This window comes from Aythya marila, assembly GCF_965140915.1.
Source record: "Aythya marila genome assembly, chromosome: Z".
NCBI classification, from domain to species: Eukaryota; Metazoa; Chordata; class Aves; order Anseriformes; family Anatidae; genus Aythya; species Aythya marila.
The window spans coordinates 2,031,052-2,054,672 of record NC_139080.1 but is presented as its reverse complement, the minus strand read 5'-3'; the positions used below and the strand labels follow the sequence as shown (position 1 = coordinate 2,054,672).

At 47.2% G+C, this 23,621-nt stretch overlaps 1 protein-coding gene across 1 annotated transcript in view; it reads right to left on the bottom strand.

Moving 5' to 3' along the window:
- The window catches only part of LOC309889906 (unconventional myosin-Vb-like), a 70,917-nt gene that overhangs the window by 40,992 nt on the left and 6,304 nt on the right, over nt 1-23,621 (bottom strand). The window contains exons 2-14 of the mRNA XM_082783098.1: nt 21,482-21,592; nt 18,702-18,873; nt 17,023-17,167; nt 14,297-14,453; nt 13,689-13,832; nt 13,037-13,118; nt 11,710-11,817; nt 11,171-11,280; nt 9,665-9,930; nt 7,788-7,869; nt 6,197-6,337; nt 1,770-1,892; nt 471-554 (exon numbers count right to left, since the gene is read on the bottom strand). Of these exons, the coding sequence (XP_082639224.1) occupies nt 471-554; nt 1,770-1,892; nt 6,197-6,337; nt 7,788-7,869; nt 9,665-9,930; nt 11,171-11,280; nt 11,710-11,817; nt 13,037-13,118; nt 13,689-13,832; nt 14,297-14,453; nt 17,023-17,167; nt 18,702-18,873; nt 21,482-21,592 (1,725 nt within the window). The remainder of the gene's footprint in view (nt 1-470; nt 555-1,769; nt 1,893-6,196; nt 6,338-7,787; nt 7,870-9,664; nt 9,931-11,170; nt 11,281-11,709; nt 11,818-13,036; nt 13,119-13,688; nt 13,833-14,296; nt 14,454-17,022; nt 17,168-18,701; nt 18,874-21,481; nt 21,593-23,621) is intronic.

The window sequence follows — 23,621 nt, the reverse complement described above, 5'->3', positions numbered from 1 at the left end:
CACTGGCTAAATGATTTATCACACAGCATTAATTATTCCCGCAGGTTACCTGGAGTTTCTAGGAAGCCCTAATAACGCACAGCTTTTACCCTGGGAAAGCTGTAAGCTTCCTGAGGAAAAAAATCAAAGCTTTTGATTTGGGTATCGTTAAAGCCCAGTTTCAGCTTTAGAAGACTTGCATCTGCCCCCATGGATGGGAAAAATGCACGTCTTGCCATCCTTGTATGAATTCATCGCTGAGAGCCAGGGCAAGCCGCTGACAACTCTCAATTTCCCATTCTCATTTCCCATTTCTCTTATCCCGACGAGAACCAACTCCTGCTTGAAATGCTCCTAAAAAGCTCTTGTAGTGCAGGAGGGACAGCGAGCGTGGTCATCGATACGTGTAAAGCTGGTAATATTACTGATTGGGAAAAGCAGCAGCACCAAAAGCTTCAGCCAAGACCGCTGCCCCGACGGGCTGCACTTACCTGACTGGCTTTCAGGATGTTGATCTGCTCCTCGTACACCGTGTCCCTGTTTTTCTCCAGAAATCCCTCGCACTGGTACTCCACCTAGCACGGGACAAAGGGAAAAAAAAAAAAAAAAGCCCAGAGGTCGCACTCTGCCCACCCAAAACCCGACAGCTCAGCTGCAAGGCGCTCTGCCCACAGCCCACCTGAAAAACCCGAGGGCAGGGGAACGGACAGAACCTGAAGGTTGCTTTTTATTAAAGAAAATGGATCTGAATGACAACAAAATCCTCTGCACAAACACAGACTGCTTTAAATCATCAAATTGCTCTGGATGCAGCTGCGCTTCCACTCAAGCCGGCGGTAGAAATGCAAGGATTATCAGTCCCTCAACAGGACGTTTCGTTTAAAAGGCTCCTTGCAAGTCAATCAATGAACCTGAAAAGATCTCCTAGCTGCGTTTCCCGTAGGTCTCTTGGTTTTCGGCTTGCAGAGGGTTGGGGGAACACAAAGGGTTTTGAGAAGGAAGAGGGAAACTTTTGTTTCCTTTTTAAAAAAAAAACATTTTAAGTCAGCCGAAATAACTTATCACAAAGCTGACAGGCGACACCTGGAAAAGAATATTGGTTTTGAAGTGTATGTGTGCAAAATCACGTGTCTAAGGAAAGGAAAATAGGAGCCTTCATCATGAAAAGCGCCCCTCACATCCCCAGAGAAGCTCCTGCAAGGGATTGTGGCACCTGCACGTCATGTGGCTCCTCTGGCACGTCCCCAGGCTGCTCTTTCATTTCCCTTTCAGACAACGGTGTGTTTGGATAACTCCCAGCTGCCAGGATTCTTCTTTGAGTGATTTGACATGCCTGGTTTTCAATATAGCTGGAGCCCGTGGATGAGACCCTAAAGCTTCAGCCCCTGGGATTTGGAGATGCGCAAGGAGCATCTTCTCCTCCAAAGGGTGGGACCTGCCACATGGGCACCTCTTGCACTCCTCCCCACCACCTTTCCCCTCTGCTCCCAGCTCCTGCTCTTCAAAAATAACTCCCCCTGCCAATATAATTGCAGCGAAGCTGCCCTAACAGGAACTCATTTCACTGCAGCGTTGAGAAAGGGGATTTTCCCCTCCTGGAGACAAATGCTTAGTGAGAGAGCTCAGAGGTTGAAGTCCTCCAAGCTGATCCAGATCAGCGGCGAGGTTACCAGCAACTGGGCATCCCTCTCACCAAAAAAAAAAAAAAAAAAAAAGCATCTCGCTGCTTCTGTAATTTTCTTCTTTCCAGGCGTGCCCTTCACATCCTGCACCCCAGCACCAGCGGTTACCTTATCTGCGAAGTGCAGGACGATGAAGGAGATGTTGGACATGCGGGGCTTCTGGAAGTGCTGGCTGCCCCCGTGCCGGTCGTACAGCTTCTGCGCCCAGTTCTGGTCAGTGCCTTTGGGAACCTGAACGGGGATGGAAAGACCAAAATCTTTGACCCAAAATCTACGGGGGGGCTTCATCCCATCCCTCCTGCCCCCCACATCGCTGCAAGAGCAGCACTCACACGTATTTTTAATAAAAAAAAAAGGTCCCACCACATTATTCATGTTAGAAAAAGCTGTTGGAAGAGAAGAGTCAGGCAATGTTTAAAATTGGATAGGACAAAGCTGATAAAACACAGAACAATTGCGCAGAGTCAGGAAAAGCTCTGATCATCCATCAGATCTTTATATGGACCTTTGTAAGAAAAATGACCAAGGAAATAGGAGCGGCAAGCAAGAAGGACAACTGGAGGCAGATGATGAATATTTCCTTATGCTTCTCTGAAGCCCAAACCTGCCAGAAGGGGACCCAGGGCCAAGCTGTTCCTGCCCACTCCATCGGCGAGAAATGGGATCCCAGAACTATTTTCATACTTCCCAGTTGTAAACGTAGCCAATTGTTATATATAGATCACATATAAATATTAAAAAGCATTTATTTATGCAATTACGCATGTTTTAGTGATGCAAAGTTGATGTGCATATTTAAACTACGCAGCTATATAAATGCAGATTTTTTATTTCTTTATCTTTAACATATTTATTTGCATTATAATTGATGCAAACACCCTCTCTGGAGTATTTATTAGGCTCTCTGGGACCGAGCCACGGGTGCAGTGCGGGAATATCGCAGCCACCTGAGCTGCCGGGCTCTGTGGAAAGCAGATTTACCTTGCTCCAGCTCTCTTCCAGGCCAGCCACTCTGCTGAGAAACCTGCTTATCTCAGAGACGAACTTCAAAAGCTTCCCTCCTGCCTCCTGGAAAGAGGGTTTCACCGCTTCCACGCCGCTCCCTGCTCACCGTTGTGCAGCCTGGGTATTTTTAGCTGCCTGAGAAGCACCTGATAGGGGCCGAATCCTGGCCAACATCACCTCCTGTCCTCATACACCATCCTCCGAGCTGCCAGGAGCTGGTGCAACCCACCCCAAACCTAGCCATTGAAGCCAGGGGCAGTGCCTAGGCTCGAGCCTGACCCTTTATTTTCAGAGGCATCCCATGGTTAAGAACCTACCCTGACCACGAGGCAGCTGAGGAGGTGTTTGGAGCTGCTTAGACTGCAAGGTGAGATTCCCACCACTACCACCTCCAGCAGGAGGACCAGATAAGCACTGGAGGTCCATTAAACAACATTTAAGTCCCACTCTTAAACCACAAATTCTTTAAATTTTTGTTTTTATCCCTTCTACATATGTTAAATCCTGGAAAGAGCCTCCCTCCGTGCTCCGGAGCCACGTGTATCTGCTCGTGGAGCAGAAATCCCCCCCCGGATCAAACCGCCTGGTGGGGAAAGGCGACGTGCTGGTTTCTGATGTTCAAGAACCTAACGAGGCAAGACAAGGAAAACGCATTTGCTCAGATCCCCGAGTTCACAGCAGCGCGGAGAGACAAGCAGGGCTGATAGCTGGTCCATTAGAAGCAGCCCTCATGCTTCTAACACTCGACAGAAGGACACGGGGAAGGTTAAAGATCATCTTTTGAGCAGAATTAGAAGACGCATTTGGGACGTCAACAGCATAATGCGATGGCAACGTGCCACAAAACACAAAAAGGGAGCTACAAGGGAGTTTGAGAACACGCAGGAGCTCACGGCTTTGGTTAGACACGTCCTCCTCTAGCAGCCTCAGGGTCACACCACAGCTCAGCAGAAAAATTCATCATAAATACTGGGATGCAGACATCGGGATTGACACGTCAACCTTCCCAACCAGCCTGTTGCTGATCAAACCCCTTTAAATGGGGTCATGCTAACAGAATTTTTATCTGTGTTTTTTTTTTTTTTTTTTTTTTCCATTCCCATCCCAACAGGATAGATAAAAGCAAGAAAGTAGGGAGACACCTTCCAGAGAAACCTGGCTACCCACGGCAACTCCAAACAGCACTTGAATGAAATTTGGGAAGCGTGTGGAGGATGGATAGCACTCACAGCAAGGGGTTTCCTGCTTTTCTTAGCTTGAAAAACAAGAAACTTCATCCAGTTTTGATGCAGAGGCCCTGCTGCATTTCTTAGAGAATTTTCTATTTCCTCCAAGGATAAGTTAAGTCTCTTGAAAATCAGTCTGGACACAGCTCCTCCTCTCCAGGGCACTGAAGTCACTCTTCACATGATCCCTCCAACCTCAAAGCCTTCAAAGCCTTCCTGGGGAGTCCGCTGTCCTCTCCAAAGTCAGCACAGCGAGGACAACCAGGCACTAAAGCTGTCCCAGATATCCAGAGCAAGTCTTCTACATGCCTTCCTAACTGAAAAAAAGCAAAACCAAGAGCTCCTAAAAGCACCAGGTCCAGGCAAGTGACTCTCCAGTGCATAAAATTGGCACAAGACTCTTTGAGGACTCCAAAGTCGCTTAACAGAGGAAAAAGGGTCACAATTTCATGGAGAAATAAGGCTTCCTGGGCAGACCATGGACATAACTTCCAGGGGAGGTTTAGATTGGATATTAGGAAGAACTTCTTTACCAAAAGGGTTGTGAGGCATTGGGATGGGCTGCCCAGGGAAGCGGTGGAGTCACCATCCCTGGAGGTCTTTAAAAGACGTTTAGATGTAGAGCTCGGTGATATGGTTTAGTGGAGGACTGGTTAGTGTTAGGTCAGAGGTTGGAGTCAGTGATCTTGGAGGTCTCTTCCAACCTAGGTGATTCTGTGATAACTAGAGGTTGGACCAAATGATCTCCAGATGCCACCTCCAACACCAATAACTCTACAACAACTTCCAACTCATAAGACCACAAAGTTGTCTAAAAAAAAAAAAAAAAGTACACACTACATAGCTTAAAGCCCTCTGTTTTTACAGAGCCAGAGGGTTTTATCATTTCCTTTCATGAGATAAGTTGAGTCCCTATAACTCCAATTATGATTCGAGAGCCTTCTCTTTTCTTGCTGATTACCATTTCTATTGTTCCTGGGTCCCTTCTCCAGATGGTGACAAGTCTCTCATTACCCATCAAAGGTCTAGGACCTTCGTTAGCTGAACTTCTTCAGCACAGAGCCAGCCACCCCCTCTCTAACCTCCCATTAAAAATAAATACCCAAAAATCCTTACAGCAAAGCAAGAACTCTAGCGACAAACCCTCCGCCTTTTGCGCTAATGCTTCATTATGTTACCAGGACCCCCCTCGATGCCATTTCGGTCCCGGAGTACATTTACAGGCTGCTGTACGTGCTTAACGAGGTGACTTGCAATTATCCTAATTGTAGCGCTGCCCCCGTCTCTCTGCAGGGCTGCGGCAGAAGCTGCCGGGCTCCTTCGCGACGGCACGGCGAGCCCACGGAAAGGTGAAGTGGTGCTGTGGGGGTGAAGGTTTCCATCTAGAAACCAGTGCTTTTGGTTGACAGCTTGTTGAAATTTTTATAAAGCTGGAGAAGGGTTGAGGGTTATTATAAAAGAGCCGATTAGAGGGCCCGTAATAAGTGCCTGTGACTAATTGCAGCATAACCCGGTGACAGGTAAATACCAAGATAATTGGAGTTTGATCTTGGGAGTGAGGAAAAGGGGGGGGGGGGGGTGTGGATGATGTGTTTCACATGTTTTTGGTCAAAAAGGCACATGTGAAAGAAGTGATAGGCAGATTTTACAGCAAAGTTGCCCGTGTTACTGCCGTTGCATAGAAATTGCTGCAACACCACAAGCAACTTCAGAGAGCTGAAGAAGAAGCCTATGCAGCAGGACTCCTACAGGTCGTCCCAGGTCCCGTTTCTCTACCCCAAAGGAGCACAGAGGACATGCATTTTCCTTCTTCTGCAAAACAGACACATCGTCACCTTCAGCAAGTCGCTGTTAAGTGGCTGATGTCCCTCAAGGACACGTGGTTAACCAAACAGAAGACCCTCCCAGGTGCACTTTGCCCATGCACCAAGGGCCACAGAAACACAAATTCCAGAGTCTGAAGTCTAAATACCATTGTCTTTACCCAAATAGCTGTCACGAGAAAACTCGATTTTCCCTTGGGACAAGACAAACGTCGAGGCAAGGAGGAACTCCAGCTCCTGAACAACACTGAGGGAATAAAGAGTTGCAAGCAAGGGCTGTCCCTGGGCCAGGAGCATGAGCCCTGGCATCACACGGTGAGATCAGGCACCCAGGTTAACCAAATGGTGCTAAAGCAAAGCAAATACCAACAGCCTACCCAAGCCATGAACGCTTGAACACGTTCACACTTTGTAAAATACCATAGGTAAAGCCCTTCTTTAATAACATCTTATAAAAATAAAGAGGATTCGTCCTCTCTACCTTGCACTCTTCATCCAGTAGGTCCAAGATCCCAAGCTTTGCCTCTATGAGGTCTATGCAGGGCTGGTTATCGTAGAAGTCGATGAGAGTCCAAGGGATTCCCTCCTTCATGTACTCCTCTTGTTCCAGCTTGAACACGTGCTGAGGTTGGACAAACCACAGAGTTAGTGACTGTGACCCCAGCCCCTTCCCCCTTTGCCCATTTGTCCCCATCTGAGCAAAGCTTTCCTTCAGTGCTTTAACAACTCATGGAAACTAGCTTCTGGCAAGGAAAACCTAAGTATTACGCTAGGAAACCATGAGGCGGGAAGAAAAAAGCACTTTTTTCAGTTGAAAACTACTGAAACTCTCAGTACACTCAGGTGGAAGCCATATATGGGTATGGCATTGAAATACAAATGTTGGGCTTCTCAAAATCCCTCTCTCCTGGTGCTCCACTGATGAAACCAGTGACCTGCAGCAGATTCACAAGCTGGGACCAAGCCAGGGCTGAGCACTTGTGCCCTGATGCGTGAGCAGAGTTTCCCAAAATGTACCCATTGTCCTAGAGGAGATATCAGCATCGGTATCTGACCGTCTCAGGAACATTTCCACTGCAGATTATTTAAAAAAAAAATTCAAATCTTTGCCTGGCTTATATATCTCAGACCTCTGCACAAGCAGATAATTTGTCTGTGGCTATTTCTGAGATACTCTAAGCACATTTAAAAAAAAAAAATCAAACGCATTTTTTCTTCAAAGATAGCTTTTTAAAATCTCTTCAAACATATCATCTGTGAGTTTGAATTTATAAGCTTCAGAAGTGATCATTGGACATACTAAGAAAGATATGAATAGTGCAAATACAATCCCTAATTTACTTCTCATTTTTAGGAGCAGTGATCTGATGCATTAGATATCTCAAAAAATGTTCGTGTCTGTGCATATGATACAGGTCCAAAGTGCCAAACTACCCCCATAGCTGCTCAAACTTAACAAGTTTTGCCTCATAGCCTGAAAATAGCAGTAATTTTTTTCCCTGCTTACAGCAAAAACAGACGACGACCCATTAATGGATTCATTTTCAGTGCAGGTAGGTGCTTGTATCTAATAAAACAGAAGAATCTCAGGGGGTTTTGTGTCACGAGAAAAATGGGAAGTGTGTCTAGTCCTAGAGTCTCAGAGTTTTAGTTGCAGTGGTTTAAGAGACACTTCATGGGAAGGTTTCCACTGGAAATCCAGACTCAGCACAAGACCAAAAAAGTTTAGCACAGGTGAGGACTGAAACTATGCAAAAATAAATAAATGAATAAGGGGGAAAAGCACAAACTTCCTATCTGTTCAAAAACCAGTGGAGCTCTGCAAAAGCCACTTACAAGTCTGCTACCAGTATCCATCTTATAAACCAACCAAGCATCGTTTTCGACTTGATCTGAATATTTAGTGCAATTCCTTAGAATAATCATTGCCCAGGAGATGGTATCGCAGGGACCGCACGCATGCTGGCCATGAATTCTTGTCAGGCTGCAGATAAATGCCATTAAGTGGAAGCCAGCCGTGCCTTGATGAATTTTCTGCTAAGTTCTTTGGAAAATTTCCAAGCCGACCTTACCGAGTTGAACTGCTGCTGGAGCTTCTCGTTGGCGTAGTTGATACAGAACTGTTCGAAGCTATTCACTTCAAAAGTTTCAAACCTGCAAAGCAATGAACAAATCAGCAGGAAGCACTGCTTCATCTAAAAATCTACTTTACTCTGCAACAGCATCATCTGTGTGACAGGGAAGGCCGGTTAGCCACCCGTCTCTCTTCACGTCGCTCGCATCCCAGATCTACATTTTAGTCCTCATTCCCCAAAATATTGCCACAACTCAAGGGATTCAAGAGGTTTAAGGGTGTATCAGATATTTGGTACAACCGTAGCCTCTTGCCCATCAGGCAGCAGCGCTGAAGGAGGTAAGAAATTAACAGCATCTCTTGGGAAAAATAATATTAAATATCAAGTCCAAATATATTTCCTGCAAAAGCGACAGAGTGGCTGCTATTTTAAGGGAGCCAACACATTATTTTCCGTGTAATTCAATGGAGCACAGGAGATATTAAATTCATAATTATAGCCTCAGCGTTGCAGCCCTGGTAGCACAAACACTGGATACATGTGAGCAAAAGACCCCTCAAAGGCAGAACTGGAGCTTCCAGCTCCAGCTCCAACACGTTCTTCACAGGGTAGCTTGGGGGAGCTGGGCTTGCTGTTATAAAAGGGCATTTTTCAGCTACCACGGGGAATTATGTTATTTCTAAGGCGCAGTGGGGAGGAGAGAGAGGGGAGGTCTTTGAAAAATGCCTGTAAGGATTAACCTAAGGGAAAAAGTGGCAAAGCTCTCCGTGCTAAATGAATAAGCTGCTGCAGTGATTAATGTGCTGCGAAGTAATTGCTCAGGTAATAGGTGCTGTAAGAGCCAGAAAAAAAGAAGTCTTAAAAGCACTGAATTAAACCCTTTTTTCCCTCAAAAAATAAACGGTGGCTAGTACTTTCCAGGGCCAAGACCTGCTATCCCCACGAAGCAATTATCAAACAGTCATTGCCAGGTGTAACGTCCATAAAATGCATCAGCCCTTGGAGAAATGAAGTGCAAAAAAAAGGAGAAAGGAGCAGGGTGTTTTTTTTTTTTTTTTTTTTTTTTTTTTTTTTTTTTAAGGTTGAACTCCCCATCCCAAAAGCCAGCAACCATAGAAACCCTACGTGGTATTTCATGCAGAGGAATTCCAGTAACTCAACTGGTATTGCAGCCACAGAAGCTTTCTGTAGCTGGCCCAGAACCCCTTGGGCAGGATTTCATTGGGAATTTCAGGTTTACCTGGGTTTGACAGACTGTACGAGGAGTCTGCAATTAGGTGATGTGGGGTTGAGAAAGCACGGCAACGGGTCAGGGAGCAGTTCCTGGAGTGGCTACAGCTTGTCCATCCCACCCCACCTCCAAAATAGGGGTAACCAAGCATCTTGGTATATTAAGGGACCACAGTGGGTCACTACTGCCCCACTGCTCCCTTTTCATTGCTCCCCAAAGGGACAGAAAGGGGACAAGGTTGAAGAGGGAATAAACCCAGGAGGCCTCTTTCCTTGTGCACCCCACAATTGGGAAGTCCCCGTCTCCCCACAGCGACCCCAGCACAGGAGCCTGTCTGTCCCCACATCTTCACCCTTCAGCCCAGCTCTTCTTTAGGCTTGAACATCATTGAATGGTGCAGGAGAGAAATCCTGAAAGCCAGTGCTGAAGGAGGTCTGAACACCCACTTTTGGGGTCAGGGTTGCACAATCTAAAGCAGAAACAGGTGAAACTGCCAACTGCACTTCACGACTGTGCTTTTTTCCACCCCTTTCTATTATTCTTATCCCCTCCTGCAAGCCAAGGTCGAGGATGCTCTGCCAGAAGGGTGAAATACATCAAAGAGTGCTCGTTTTGGGGCCTCGGAAGCGGAAAGCAGGCCTACCCATAGATGTCGAGCACGCCGATGAAGGAGTGCTGCTTGACGGTGGTGTGCAGGGCCTTGTTGATGTGCTGCACGATCCAGCCGAAGAGCTGGGCGTAGATGTGCTTGGCCAGGGCGTTCCTGGCGTTGACCACCTGCTGCATGGACATGCTCTTCACGTAGGTCTCAGCCGTGGTGACCAGCTTGCGGTGGCAAAGCCAGTGCTGCATCTGGTCCTGCTCCACGCCCAGCAAGCCACAGAAGTGGTTCAAGTGCTCGTCTTCGCTCTGCGGGCAAGCAGAAGGCAAGAGGAGCGGGGGCTGACTCTTCCAACCCAAGATTTGGAGAGGAGAGGCCACCCTCTGCCCACCGTACCACCCACACGCGCCTCCCAACCCGAAAACCATCCTTCAGCAAGCCCCCGATAGGCCTTAGGCACGTAATACCTCTTACGGACTAACTCAATTTTTGAATAACAAACCTGCAAAATTGGCATTACCAGAAGGCACCGTTTTACATGATCAATGAAATGAAAAGCAAACAATTTTCTCCAGTGCATTCTATTTTTTTCCCCCCAATAAAGCACGGCGGTGGGGAGGCTTTATTATGCTAAGGCGGCACTTTTGGACAAGGAGAAATCAATTTCCCTCTAACTCGGTGTAATAATATCTATCAAAAGAAAGGCAATTATTTCCCGTTAGATACTTGTTTGTACGGAAGGGTTTGAGAACGGGGAGCAAAATGCATTTTAAAATACCTCTGGGGTGGTTTTTTTGCTGCGATACATTTTGGACCCCGGATTCCAAGTCATAACAGCGTTCATTTAATACCACACAGTTCCATCTGAAGGCAATTAAACACCATGAACTCCATTACACAACTCAACCTCGTTGGAGCAGGCCAGTTTTACATATCCATACGATTAAATACCAGGCAAATTACCCCCAGCATCCCGCTAATTGCACGCCGCATTATCTCAAGGGTAACGCTAAAACGTGTGCAGAGCCCATTTAAATACTTTAATTAGGAACAAACGACCCAGTCTGGGATGCAATGATAATTGATAGGACAGTGCTCTCCGTATCATCTCTTTATTTATTTATTTTTAACCCTGAGCCAACACACAGAAAGGGAAAAATCCCTGCTAAGGCATCTTTCAACTTATTTATTCTTGCTAATTAATTGAAATACTTGGCAGCTTGTGCCACCCTCCCTTGAGTCCTGGATCCTGGTGGCTTTGCCAGTAGCAACGTGGTTGTAGGAAATTGATTTTTCCTTCCCAGTATGGCATGCACCAAGACTTTTAAGAAAGCCATAAAGCTGATTTGGGACACACCGAGGCAAACAGCCTTTGTATTGCTTATGGGCAGGCTAAAGAGGAGAAATGAGGCACCATTTCCCAAGAAAAAATGGATCAGCCAGGAAATAATGCCAGGAGGAAAAGGACTGGTGACAAAAGGGCACAGCACACCCGGCACGGGCTGATGGACGAGCACACAAAGCTCCCCACTCCCACTGGTGACCTACCGACATGCTACAGGCCTCGCCGTCCCGCTCCGACTGAATTTCCAAATTTCCTAGGTGCAGGATGGCAGCGATTATCCTAAAAATGGCCATCTGGTGAGACTCCTTCACTCCTAGGGGAGCAATCGACAGCTGGTTTTCACGACAAAATGACACGAACTGCAATTTTCCGCTCATTTTGAAGCCCTCGTGGTGCTTTATTCCTGCCTGGGCTACTGATTTTGTGTCCCAACAAACTCATCCTCACCCCATGGCTCCGAAACAACAGCTCAGATGCCAGAGGAGCCCCTCGCGTGCTGTTATTTCGTTACAGAAACGGTTGTATCAAAGCAATTTGACCACTGTTGTGAACGTGCACAAAGCCAAAGATGCTGCTTGGCGTTAATTAACTGGAGGTGAGCCAGGCTGGGGCAGAGACAAGCCCCCAAATCTGAGATTTTGGCAACACCTTCAGGAGTGGATCAAACAAAAGGTGGAGAAGATGGATTTTTTCAGGCAAAATACCGAGACTGCTGCTGGGAAGCCTCCAAGCAGCCCCTTACCAAGCAGGGTGAAGGCGTGCCTGGTTTTCTCCAAGTCATCAGCATCGTCCACGCCGTCGATAGATGTGCTGCCTCCCTGAGAAGTGTAGAAAAAGTCTTCAGCACAGGCTAAAAGAGAAGAAATGAAAAAGCCTCAGCGAGCAGCACTCGCCCACCGCAGCTGCTTTGCCTCATCCCCAGCCTGCTGGATCAAAGCTTTCATCTGACTTAGGAGCTGCCTACCTTTATCTCCTACTTTTGATATATTTTTTAAATAGTTTTAAATATTTTTACCTACTCGTGACAGCTTCAAGCATTTTAGCACCTTCTCAGCATAATGCCTCGGACACAGGGGGCAAAGGGCATGGAGAGACGCCAGCAGAGTCAGCATCTGTGACCCCATCCAAGCATCCGTGCCCTATGAAGTTATTTCAGGGCAATATCAGGCTTGGAAAGGGCGCTGTGATGCATGCCAGCTCCCACGTGCTAAGCCACATATTTACTTGTCAGCTTAAAATTCAACTCTTTGGCACATCTCGTGCATCACCCTACCTGAAGAACCAGCTTACTGGATCGCTTTGCTGGGCTCAGGTAAATTTAGAGACTCTTTTTCCAGCATTTTGCAGTATAAACCAGGGAAACAGCAGTTCTTTGTGTGTGAGACTCCGAGGAGAAGCAACAGCTCCTGCTTTTGATATGGGAAAACAAACATCCTGCTCCATTTAGTAAAAAGGGGAGAAAACACCGAAGACAGAGCTTGATGTTTTTGCAGAGAATCATTTCTTTTTTTGCGTTTTAAGCAAATGCAGAAGCAGCATGGAAAAGCACAGCTGGAGACTACACACACCGACATCATCAAATTTTGAGTAGAAATGATGCTAAAAGGCTTCTCCTCCAGACAAGTGCCCCATGGGACAGCAGCCCCGTGCCCACCGCCTCCTGCGGTGCCAGCTGTTGCCATTTCTCCTTCTCCCTTGAGAGCTGAGGTTGAGAGCTGCACAGCAGCATCAAGCCCCCCTGGGTGATGCAGCAGGGAGCTCTCCTTTTTTAAAAAGCCACCTTGAAAGACTCGGATTTCTACCGGCGGCTTGTGCTTGTGAAATCACAGCGGGGAAATGGGACAAAAACAAAGAAAAAAAGGCACAACAACTCGGGATGCGTCCCGGGTTAACCATTGACAGCGGATCTGGGAGGTTAACAGACTCAAAGGACAAAAGTGCTCCTGCCAAGAAGCTGGCCGGATCAACCCATGCTCAGGCTTCGTTTAAAACACAGATCTTTACAAATTTCTAACCCCGCCGTGCTTTCCTGTCGCCCTGGGACAGCACGAGGAGGTGGAAATACTCACTGAGTCCAAGGTCTTTGAACTCTGGGAGACTCGCCGAGGCACAAAGCTGATAGAAGATGTGGTAGTTGCGCTCGTCCTCCGCCTGTGGGGGGCAAACAATGAGCTAATGGGGGGAGAAGAGGTTGCAGCATTTTTTTCCCAACCTTCAGGATGAAGGAGAGGGGCTTTCTCCGCTGACTCACACTTTTATGAGCATTATATGCGATATCTGCCTGCAGTAATGCAAAGCTGGGAGGGATGTCTTGCATTAATCCCACCTAACGAATCCATAGAGCGGCCTCTGGGAAGGTGTGGAGATGAAAGATTGGAGGAAAAGAGAAAGAAAAAAAAAAGAGCAGACTGGCTTCTAGGATTGCTTGCGCTGACAAATGGGGCTATCAGTACAACCGTGGAGCTCAAATAACTTCTGCATTTCAAAGAAGGAATGCCATGAAATACTGATTGTATGAAATACTGATCATTTCAGGAAAAATTAAACCCCCCAAAAAAAAAAAGTCTTGGGACATTTTGCCGATATCTCACAGTTGAATTTAGACTCCAAAACCGACACGCAATCAAATGTTCCCGCAGCAAGGTGACTTGTTTAACGCAAAGAGAAGACCCAGACTATTGAATTCCCTGAGCACAGCCCCCGAAAGAAAGGTCTCCTCACCTGGAACACGACTCTGGATTTTTCCAACAGGTACGTCCTCATGTTGGCACCGATGATGTGGTATCTTTTATCGAAGCCGATCTGAATGTACTTCCCAAAACGACTGCTGTTGTCGTTCCTCGTTGTTTTCGCATTCCCAATTGCCTGCGTGACACGAAATTAAACGTTAAATTTGCAATCAGCTTTGCATAAATAGTCACGGGAGGATTTGAGGAAATCCCTCTCCCAGCAGCAGAAGGAAGAGCACTGGGAGCTGATGAAGGAGCGGTGTGGCTTAGGGGAAGACCTCGCTTGCTGTACAAATGCTCATTTTTGTCACTGTGTGTTTTAATTCCACAAAAATCCTGGCAAAACCACGTTTTCAGTGATTCCACCACCAACATCCAAAGAGCCACAGCGCTCCTGTTTTGTCTTACAGGACACCCACACCCTCTTTCACCACCAGCTTTATCCAGGCCCTCTGGAGTGGCTCTGCAGCCACAGGCTGGGCTCCTCCCCAGCAAAAACCAGTGGCCACGGCCTCTCTGCACAGTTCTTGACATTTTAGAGACATCAGGAGAGAAATGGGGATCACTACGAGCAGGACAGAGGGAAATTTCAGCTTTTACCTCCATAATTGGGCTCGACGCGAGGACTTTGGCTTCGATGTTGGTCTCGCTGGCAGAGCCACCGACGGTCGCGAAGAAGCGCATGGCATATTTGGCAGAGACCGTCTTTCCAGCACCCGACTCCCCGCTCACGATGATGGACTGGTTCTTCTCGTCCCTGTGGCACCAGAGAAGAAAAACTTTCGTAAATCAATCTGTCCTCATGTTGATAAAACATTCACATCACGCCATCAGCCTCCGTCTTCACGTGCCTCCGCCTCCCTTGCCTTAGAAAATTGTGATGCCTCTCAGCTAAAGCGTAAAAGACACCCTAAACATCTCCAGAACATCACCAAGTGTTCACAGAGACACCAGGAGATGAAACCCTGCACCCTAAAATTAGGAAATAGCTGAAGTCATTTGATCCCCTGTGCAATTAAATAAACAGGGAAGTCTGGACTCTTCCAGTGCTGGACTTCTTGCCTAGAAGTCACTTGGTAATTATTGCTTCTTACTCTTCTCTGACATCTCAGCAGGACTGCCCAAGTTCGCACATTTCGGGGAACTTGGCCCCAGGCTTTTTCCTTTGAGCCAGAAGATGAAAACCACACCAGGCAGGGAGTCTCTTCACTTGAATGAAGCCAATAAAGCTCAAAAGAGCAGAATTATGCATTATTTAGCATCCAATCAGCACTGCCACCAGGTAACATTTCGTACCCCGGGCTTCTTTTTAATCTAGGATTCATAATTAAGGCTTTTTGTTACCAATTTTGACATTTTTCCATGCCTTTTCAGATACAAGAGCGTGACTGGTTGGAGGAGGCCAAGATCAGTTCCACCTGGGGAGCTCATTCAGCGGTGTGGTTCCTTCCTCCCTCTGGCTTGTCTCACTCAAAACTCAAAACATTCCCCAAAAGACACCAAACCCAGTGATAAAACCCATGGCCAGGACGTTGTACAAGGGTTTGAGCCCCAGGACAGTGATGCTTTCTACCACCAGCAGCACTCGACTGGTGAGAAGAGATGGAGGATATCTTGGTGCACGTGGATGCAACCAAGAGCCTTTGGAAATATTTTTGAAGTATTCTCCAGACCTAAGTCATATCGGAACTCTTCCATTCTTGTCTCCATTCTTTTCTCTTTCGAAAGCCATCGCTAGAGCTTTAAGCCAACTGCTGAACAACTTCATCTCAATCTCAGCAGTGAGAGCAAAGCCACTCACACTAAAAACCTTAAAGAGGGAAAAAAAAAAAAAAAAAAAGAATATCTGAAGCAAACGAGGGCAGAGCCAGACCCCGGGAGCAATTATCAGGGTCAATCCCTGCCCGACACTAATTCTCCGCGTCGCGGCGTGAGTCAATGACTCGCCGCATCTCCGCCGGAGAAGTGATGTTTAACCTCCTTCCTGGATGCTCTGAGGATTAGTGGCCATAAAGCAAGGGGAAGATTAAAAACGTTTTAAGTACGCCGTTCAAATTGAGCCTGACCACAACAAGAACACCCTTAAAGCCCCGAAGTGGGGACTGAAAGCACGTGTCAGTGTTAAATTGCATGGATAGCAGTATATAAAAATATAAGGATTTCGTACAATTGCATTGCACTTCCCCAAATGATGATAACAGCAAGGAAATAAACTGAGATTGCCAACCCTGCCTTCAAACAAAAGGACAGAAGTTGCCCATTTTTAAGATAAACAGCCCCCAAAGACCCTATGCATTCACCTAGGTCTTTTTTTTGTGCAGTATCTTCAATAAATAGCATGGGTTACCTCCACAGTTTTTTATTTTTTTATGTTTTGGGGGGTAGATAACCCTTTTATACAGTGCTTTTTGCAGATGGGGGAGGAAAAAGAATTTCCTCCATCGACAACCCACACCCACAAAGGATCTGAAATCCCTCGTGGCTCGTTTCAGACCCTTCTCCCCAGGCAGCTGGAAATGCAGCAAGGAAAATCCTGCTTGCTCCAGCTTGCTGCATAGGAATTTTCTGCAAAACGCTGACCTGTCTCCACTCTGTCCATGAATTCCTGGGAGCGCACAAGGAAGATGACCTTCTCCTGGGATTTATGCTTTGCAAGAGGTGTTGGGGTAAAGAACGTGGCTCTTCTTCGTCCTCAACGAACAAGGTCTGCGGTTTCTCGGTGTGCAGTCTCGAGTGAGTTGCCAAAAACTCACCTTTTATCAGCTACCTTATACCCAGATGCTCTTTTTTGAGTTGGGATTGCAACGGGCAGATCTCTCCTTCAGTCCCTGGGAAGCATTTTCTTCAAATACTGTGGTCCTACACCACTCCTGTGCTTGTGGGATAACTCTCCCAAAGCCTCACCCCCTCCTCGCCGTCCCACCTCTAACCCCAAGCAGCAGACCTCCCCCTTGGTGGACATCATGTAATCACGTGAAAAATTAAGACAACCCAAAGAAGTGATGGTTTCACACCAATTTAACACGCTCAGAGGCCTCAGTCCTGCCCAGGCACTCATAGTCCCACCATGCTCACGTGCATCCCAGCTGCCTAAAGCAGATCACGGCTTATCTGATAAGAGCAAAATCCCACATCTGTCCTCAGCAACACGATAAATACGGAAATAAAGCAAAACACTGCATCCATCTGGGGAAGGCGCTGCTTTTGCGGACCCGTAAGTATCTCCAGGTACCACCAAAGGTGCCTCCTCACTCAAAACCGTGCATTTGCCACGTTTAATTCCCTAGTTTTGATCCGACTGTGGGATCTGACTGAGCAGCCCTCACCTGGCCATCTGCTTATAGGCTTCCTCTGCCACCGCAAAGATGTGGGGATCCATGTCCCCCATGTTCTGGCCGCTGTAGGCGTAGATGACATCTTGTTCGTAGATCGGCAGCTGCTCGTAGGGATTGATGGCCACGAGGACAATGCCTTAGAAGAGATAAATACACAGATAGGTTACAAAGCAAGCCTGGAGTTAATGCTTCAGGCTTTACAGGGCTTGCCTTAGTTGTTTCAATTGATTTTTATTTTTTTTTTTTTTAATATGATGCTTGGGGAAAAGAAATGAGAAAGGAATGGGAACGACTCCTAGTTCTTATCTCGGCATCTCCATCAAAGTGCTGCGATTTGATAGCAAGGGAATAAGCTGCAGGATAGCTACAGAGGAGGCACATGAAACTGGTGAGAAAAATGAACAGAAAATAGAAAATGAATAGAAAATAATCTCCATCGTGCAAAGGCGGACTTTCCCCTGGCTTAACGTCTTTTCAAGGGCAGTGCTCTACAGAAACGTGCCAAGCATTTCCTCAACAACCCTACAATGCACCACCTCATGACAGCTGTACATGCCCTGCCACGCAAACTGATTCTTGGGGAATCTTTAATCTGCAGCACTGTGAGCAAAATGATCTCAAGTGCCAGCAAAAGGGTTCAATATTCGATATTCTCCTGCTTAACTGCAGAAAACTGGCTGAGTCAGCTTTTTTTTTTTTCCTAATTTTATTTTTATTATAAGGGTTGCGAGCTGTTGCTATCCATCCACAGGTAACTGCTGCCTCGAATGATTTTGGCAGGCCTCTCTCCCCAGGGATGACAAAGCCAAGTTTGCAGCTGGCCTCCTCGTGCTCTGAATTTTAGAGTCTGATGACCCCAAAAATCATCAAGAAAAGGTGTGTCTTGCAGTCTTTTCCACCCACACGCTGCTAACCTCTGCCATCAACACTCATTTTCTTTGGAGATCACAAATGCTGGATGGAAAGGTCTCCAGAAAGGAGCTTCTCTTGCAGAAAAAAAAATAATGCTCGGCAACGCCACTAACAAAACATCATTATTGTCTGCTCTTCCGTAACGTAATTACAGAATTACGTTCTGTAATTCTTCTCATGACTGGATAAATTGTGCAATTTTCTGGGACACCAAATCCCATAGATCTGGTCCCCGTTATAAACCCGTTACAGCAGGAAACTCTCTTTTGGGAGGGAAACACGCCATGGACATGGAGTTGGATGACATCTTCCTGGCACGTTGCTGTTCTCCCATGGTTTGATAGGTCCTACTTTTTCTCCACAGACCTCCAAATTGGCCTCAAAGTCATCTAACAAGGCTTTTCCACCAAGAATCGTGTACTATGTCCCCTGTCCCCAGATATGTATAACCCAAAACTTGTTGGCCACACGCGTGCTTCCCACCCACCCCAAATTCACAGTCCTGGACCTTACTCACGGCACAGCCTCTTGCTCATGGTGTGAAGAGGTTTCTGAGTAGTTGTGCTCTAACCTGCTGCTTTCCAGGAGATAAACACATGGTCTGGACACTTGGATGTCCTCAAACATCAATTTTCAGAGAGCAGCCTTCACCCCAGCGGGGCGTTACGTGCTATATGACCAACTTATCCGAGGAAGAAGAGTTTGGGAAGGAGCCTTTAGCCTACAAGACCTGGACACGGCCCCACCACGATACTCACCACAGTACGTGTAGATGTGGTTGGACTCGAGGAACCTGACTTTGAGGTTGTGGAGGACCGCAGGCTCATGCAGGTAGCTCAAGGCCGTCAGGTCATTCTCTCCCACCAGGATATCGGGGTTGCGGAGGAAAGGCAGCTCATTGCCTTGGAGGTCAATGGGGTACTCGTAGAGCTGAAGAGACACACATGAGGGACGTGAGAACACAAAAACCGACAGCTCCTTTAATATCTTATAATTTATCCAAGGATAACTCCAGCTTGAGAAAATGCAATGCCCGTACCTTCTACTTTAACTGTAATTAAAGACTTTCGATGTTAAATGCTACAGGGACCTGGATGATCCAGAAAAGAAACCCCTTTGCTAAAGAGCTTGGAGATGACCATGGCCAACAGATGGTCTTAGGAGACAGGGATGGTCCAGAAACTCCAACCCGAGCACACCTGGGTTGTTTTCAGGCCAGGCTTGGGGCAAAAAGCCTTTGGCCAGTAACAGGAACCATAAAGAAAACCCCAGCTGATCCAAGCGTCTTCATGCTCTTTGAAGGACAGCCTCATTTCGGAATAAACCACATTCTTCCCAGCAGCATGATTTCTCAGCTCATCTTTAATTCAGGCTACGTTAATACTCAAATCCTTGCACCCCTTCAGGCGGAGAAGGACAGGGAGAAGCAGAGTCCCTGCTGCTTCAATTTCTGCAGAGCCGGGTGATAACGTTGAAGCATACGGCTGCCCATATGCCAAGTGCTCCTGGCCCAGCCCCAAACGAGCAGCAGAGCCACCAACTAAAGAAAAAAATGTATTTTTTTTTCTCCCTTTGCAGTGGAGTAAATAAATCAGTGTCTCAGGAAGGGGTCCCCACGCTCAGCTCCCAGCCAAAGGGAGAAATCCAGTTTGCAAGCAGAAGGAAACCACCACTGGATCGCTGCCTAAGTCAACTGCACAAGGATCACCCCACGTGCACAAGGACAGGCTCACACGACGTGTTTGAAGATCTCAGGCTGGTTTTGTACTCTAATCCCACGCAGCCGAGGCCAATTTTCAAGAGTTTGCACTCAGCCTCCCATCTTAATGGCAAGCACACCAGGGATCCCCTGTGATATTTAAAACTGAGCTGGTCGTTGGGAAGGAGCACGCTGTATGCAGCCAGCAGCCACAAAACGCGTGAAAATTCACTTAAAATGCAAGGACAAAAGGGAAGCATTAACCCGTTGGGTAATACATGTTGGCTGTCAGGAATAAAAGGCTTGCTTTCAACAGCTTTGACTCCCCTGAAGTTATTTATACTCTGAATTTTTTTTTTATCTAATGCACACCTGCACGGTTCCCCTTCGGTGATGCTCATCAGCCCAACTCGATGTGGATCCAGGCAGGGCTTTGTGGGGAAAAGCATTAAGAAGGTGTTGCAGGAATTATTAAAGGAAATAGCTCCTGTATCCCTTCACATCTTGTTTGACAGAAACAGATGTGATCCAACCAAAAAAAAAACTGCTCTGACTCAAGGTACAACACAACGTCGAGTGACAGGTACAAGGTTTAAAACAAAAAGCTACGTGTTACAGTTGAAAACCACAAAATAACTTGGAGGAAAGACTTCAATTTAATAACCTAAACTCAACTTCAGCTCTAAAAGAGATAAAGGGGACAGGAGGCTGAACTGGCACGTGCGGATGCTGGGCTTTGACGTGCTTTTTGGTTGCAGACAGCCCACCGACGTGCCTCCTGCTGGAAAGAGAAAATGGGGAGGACAACGAGCACGGCAGGGACTGACCCCAACAGAGCCAAAGCACGCCAGGCACGCATTTCACCACAAATCCCTTCCTTTTCAAGCCCAGCGCGCTGACGTCCTGCAACTGGCCCGCGTTTGCTGCTCTGAAAGCAAAATTGTTTTGAAGAGCAGCCTAATCAAGCGTGCCTCATTCCTGCTCTCCGTCTTCCCATTAAATCCTTCGGGAAAAAGTATTCCCCACATGGAAACAGGCGGCTAGCACGGGACGTGAGTTGCTCACTATCCTCAGGGCATTTCCAAATTGGAGAAAGCGACCTCTCTCTTAAAATGTTTTAGCTACAGAGCAGGTCATCTGTTATATGATAAAGGAAACCCTGCTTGCTCAGTGAGGAAAGCTGGTTTAGGTGAGGTTCTTCACGAAAATACTCATTTTTCTTCATCCAGGTGGGATGCACCTCATGGCAGGTACATGGCACGTCTTCCCCTTCCCAAAAAACACCCAAATCCCCCTGGTGAACTCCGCGTGCAGCCCCTATAATTATAGGATGTCCCAGCCCATGAGCTCTGGGAGGTGGACAGACAGCAGCCACTCTGCCCCAGCCTCTGTCCTGCTTATTTATTTATTTTTAACACGTAAAGAATAAACATAGCCCCTAAAAAAGTATTTTTTAAATGTAGGATCATGTCCTGTTTGATTTTCCATCGGTAGCCAGTCTCAAGGAGGTGCCACCAGCCTCACTCCTTCCAATTTGCTCAGCAGCAAAACCCCAGAGCCTGATATTCCTAACAACATCTCTGCTGCTACATAAAAATAAAATTGCTCTGCTATCACAGCTTTGCCAGAGGCTGAAAGGAGTTGAGGGGGGTCAAAGGCTTTTCTCGCAGCCTCCTCTAACACAAGCAGGGGAGAGCTTCAAGAGCTGAGGCAGGGAGAAGCATATAAAATGTTTTCTGAAAAATGTGAGATGGCTCAGGCTTTTTTTTTTTTTTTCTCCCCACCCATTAATTTGAGAGTTTCAATTACCGAAGAGAATAACAACGTTCAAAAGCTTACAGTTTCATCTTCAAGCTTCAGCTGGAGGCTTTTATCTCCCTCTTTGTAATCCTTGATAATTTCGGCCGATTTCCAAACTTCGTCGGGGTCAGGAATCCAAACCCTGGTGTACTGCAGAGGGGGAGAAAGAAAGAAAAGCTCAAAGACGGGGAAAAAAAAAATAATAAAAGCTCGAAACATCAAGAAATTAAGTCAGAAATAAATTAATTCCCCACGGACACGATCCACCACTCATTGTAAAGTCAGAGCTGCTAAAACATTGTGTCAGCCTGGAAATAAAAGTCCTAATTTGAGGTTTGGGGGTAAATTATAAGCCAGCAGTCTGATTTCCAAGCAGATTTTCAATCAGGTCTCTCCCGGACAAGGTATACAACTGGCTTGCTACCAACAAAGCAGGGTACAAACTCAAGGTAAGCAGGGAATTTAATTTCCAAGCCCCTTTGAGAAGCTTTTTATGAAACGCTGCAATTGCAACTTCAATAAATACTCTGCCCTGGCAGCCTTAAAAGTTCCCCCCTGTGCCAAAGAAATAACCAGTGGGGGGCCGAGACCTCAAATATTTGCTCAAAACACAAGAGTTTGGGGCAAATCCAGGCGATGCCGACAGCGTTGCAAAACAGAGGGGTTTGGTCCTTGTCTTAAAACATTAAATAATATGTAAATATAGCAAATACCCCCTGGTGGTATGGCCAGGAGCCCTGTTTTTCACCTTGCTAGGGAGAAAGGAGCAGGACAAGCTGGGCACAGCCTTTCCTCGTGCCCTGCTCCTCGCCCCAGTTTCCCCGGGCTGATCTCTCCTCCCGGCGCCCCGGAGATCAAAGGCGTTCCAGAAATGCCCGAAATAGTCGGGGATCAGGACGTACCCGCCTCGAGGCAGCCACAAAATCAAAAGCTTTGTGGGTTTTGTATCCCTTTGTCCGCCCGGATGGCAAAACTACGGAATGTCAATAATAAAAGTGCTTTTCCTCGTGCGTACGCGCGGCCAAGGGATCGTGCAGAGGGGAAGGCGTCTTCGCAAGCTCGTTCCCAAGCTGGGAAACCCCAAAGCCTTCCCACCCTAAATGAATAGCCGCTGGGGAGAAGAGGCTGTTATGACCGGAGCTGAAAGCATTTCCTCAAGCATCCATAATGCTGTGCAAAAAAGGGAGCACTTTTTTTTTGTGCACGTGCATTTGCAGCATCCTCCCCTCCGTCCTTTTTCCATCCCTGACCTCCGTCCTTTCCCGGCACCGAAACATCCCGAGCACGTTGAACCTCCCACAATCACCAGATTCTCGCAGTTTTCCCCAAAACCTCTTTTCCAAGCCAGCCCTGGACAGGACGAGGAGCTCTTGGGGAAGATGGATGAGCTCAAAGCCACCGGGTGACCAAAACCGAGCCCCAAGGGGAGTCCCCATCTGGGACGGAGAGCCTCTACTTCTACAACCTCACCTCTGGCACAAGTGTCCCACCCTTGGGGACACTTTTCCAACGTGGTTTTTGTGTTATTTGTGCTCGGCTTGGTGGCTGGCTCCAAATCCTGGCTCAAGACCCAAGGGGGAAAAGCAACATTTGCACCCAACCCAACCACAACTGGAACAACCCAACGCTCTCGGAGCCTTTCGCGCTATTCCACCCAGATGAAGCAGAGGTTTTGGTGAATAAACTCAATCCCTGCCTCATGATTTGATTTGGATTTCAGCAGGAGGCCGATTAGGAGCAGCATTACACGGGAAGGGACGGGATTTGTTCGGCTGCTGGGCGCTAACGCAGCCTCCCGGGCAGCTAGAAAGGCTCAAACACAAACGTTGGCCAACGACAAGGTAGGCACCAGGACAAATATCTGGGTGTTTTGCTTCAAAAATGAAAGCATGCTTCTATTTTTCCCCTCTCTGCAGTGGGCTTCGTGCCAGTCTCATTACACGTGGTTGGAAGAAATAGGATGGTCCAGTATTTCCGAACGGTCTCGAAGAAGACACACCAAAAGAAAATCTGTTTGGAGACCTGTGGATCACTGCCTTTTAATTATTAAGCTCACTTCCAACAGTGGCAGCCTCTCAGAAGGAGATTTTCACCCTTGGGGGTGGTTTCTGCCCCACGGGGCCAGCTGAGATCAGGGCCACCACCTGCCTGTGCCACCCCAAGGGACTGCAGTGTCCCC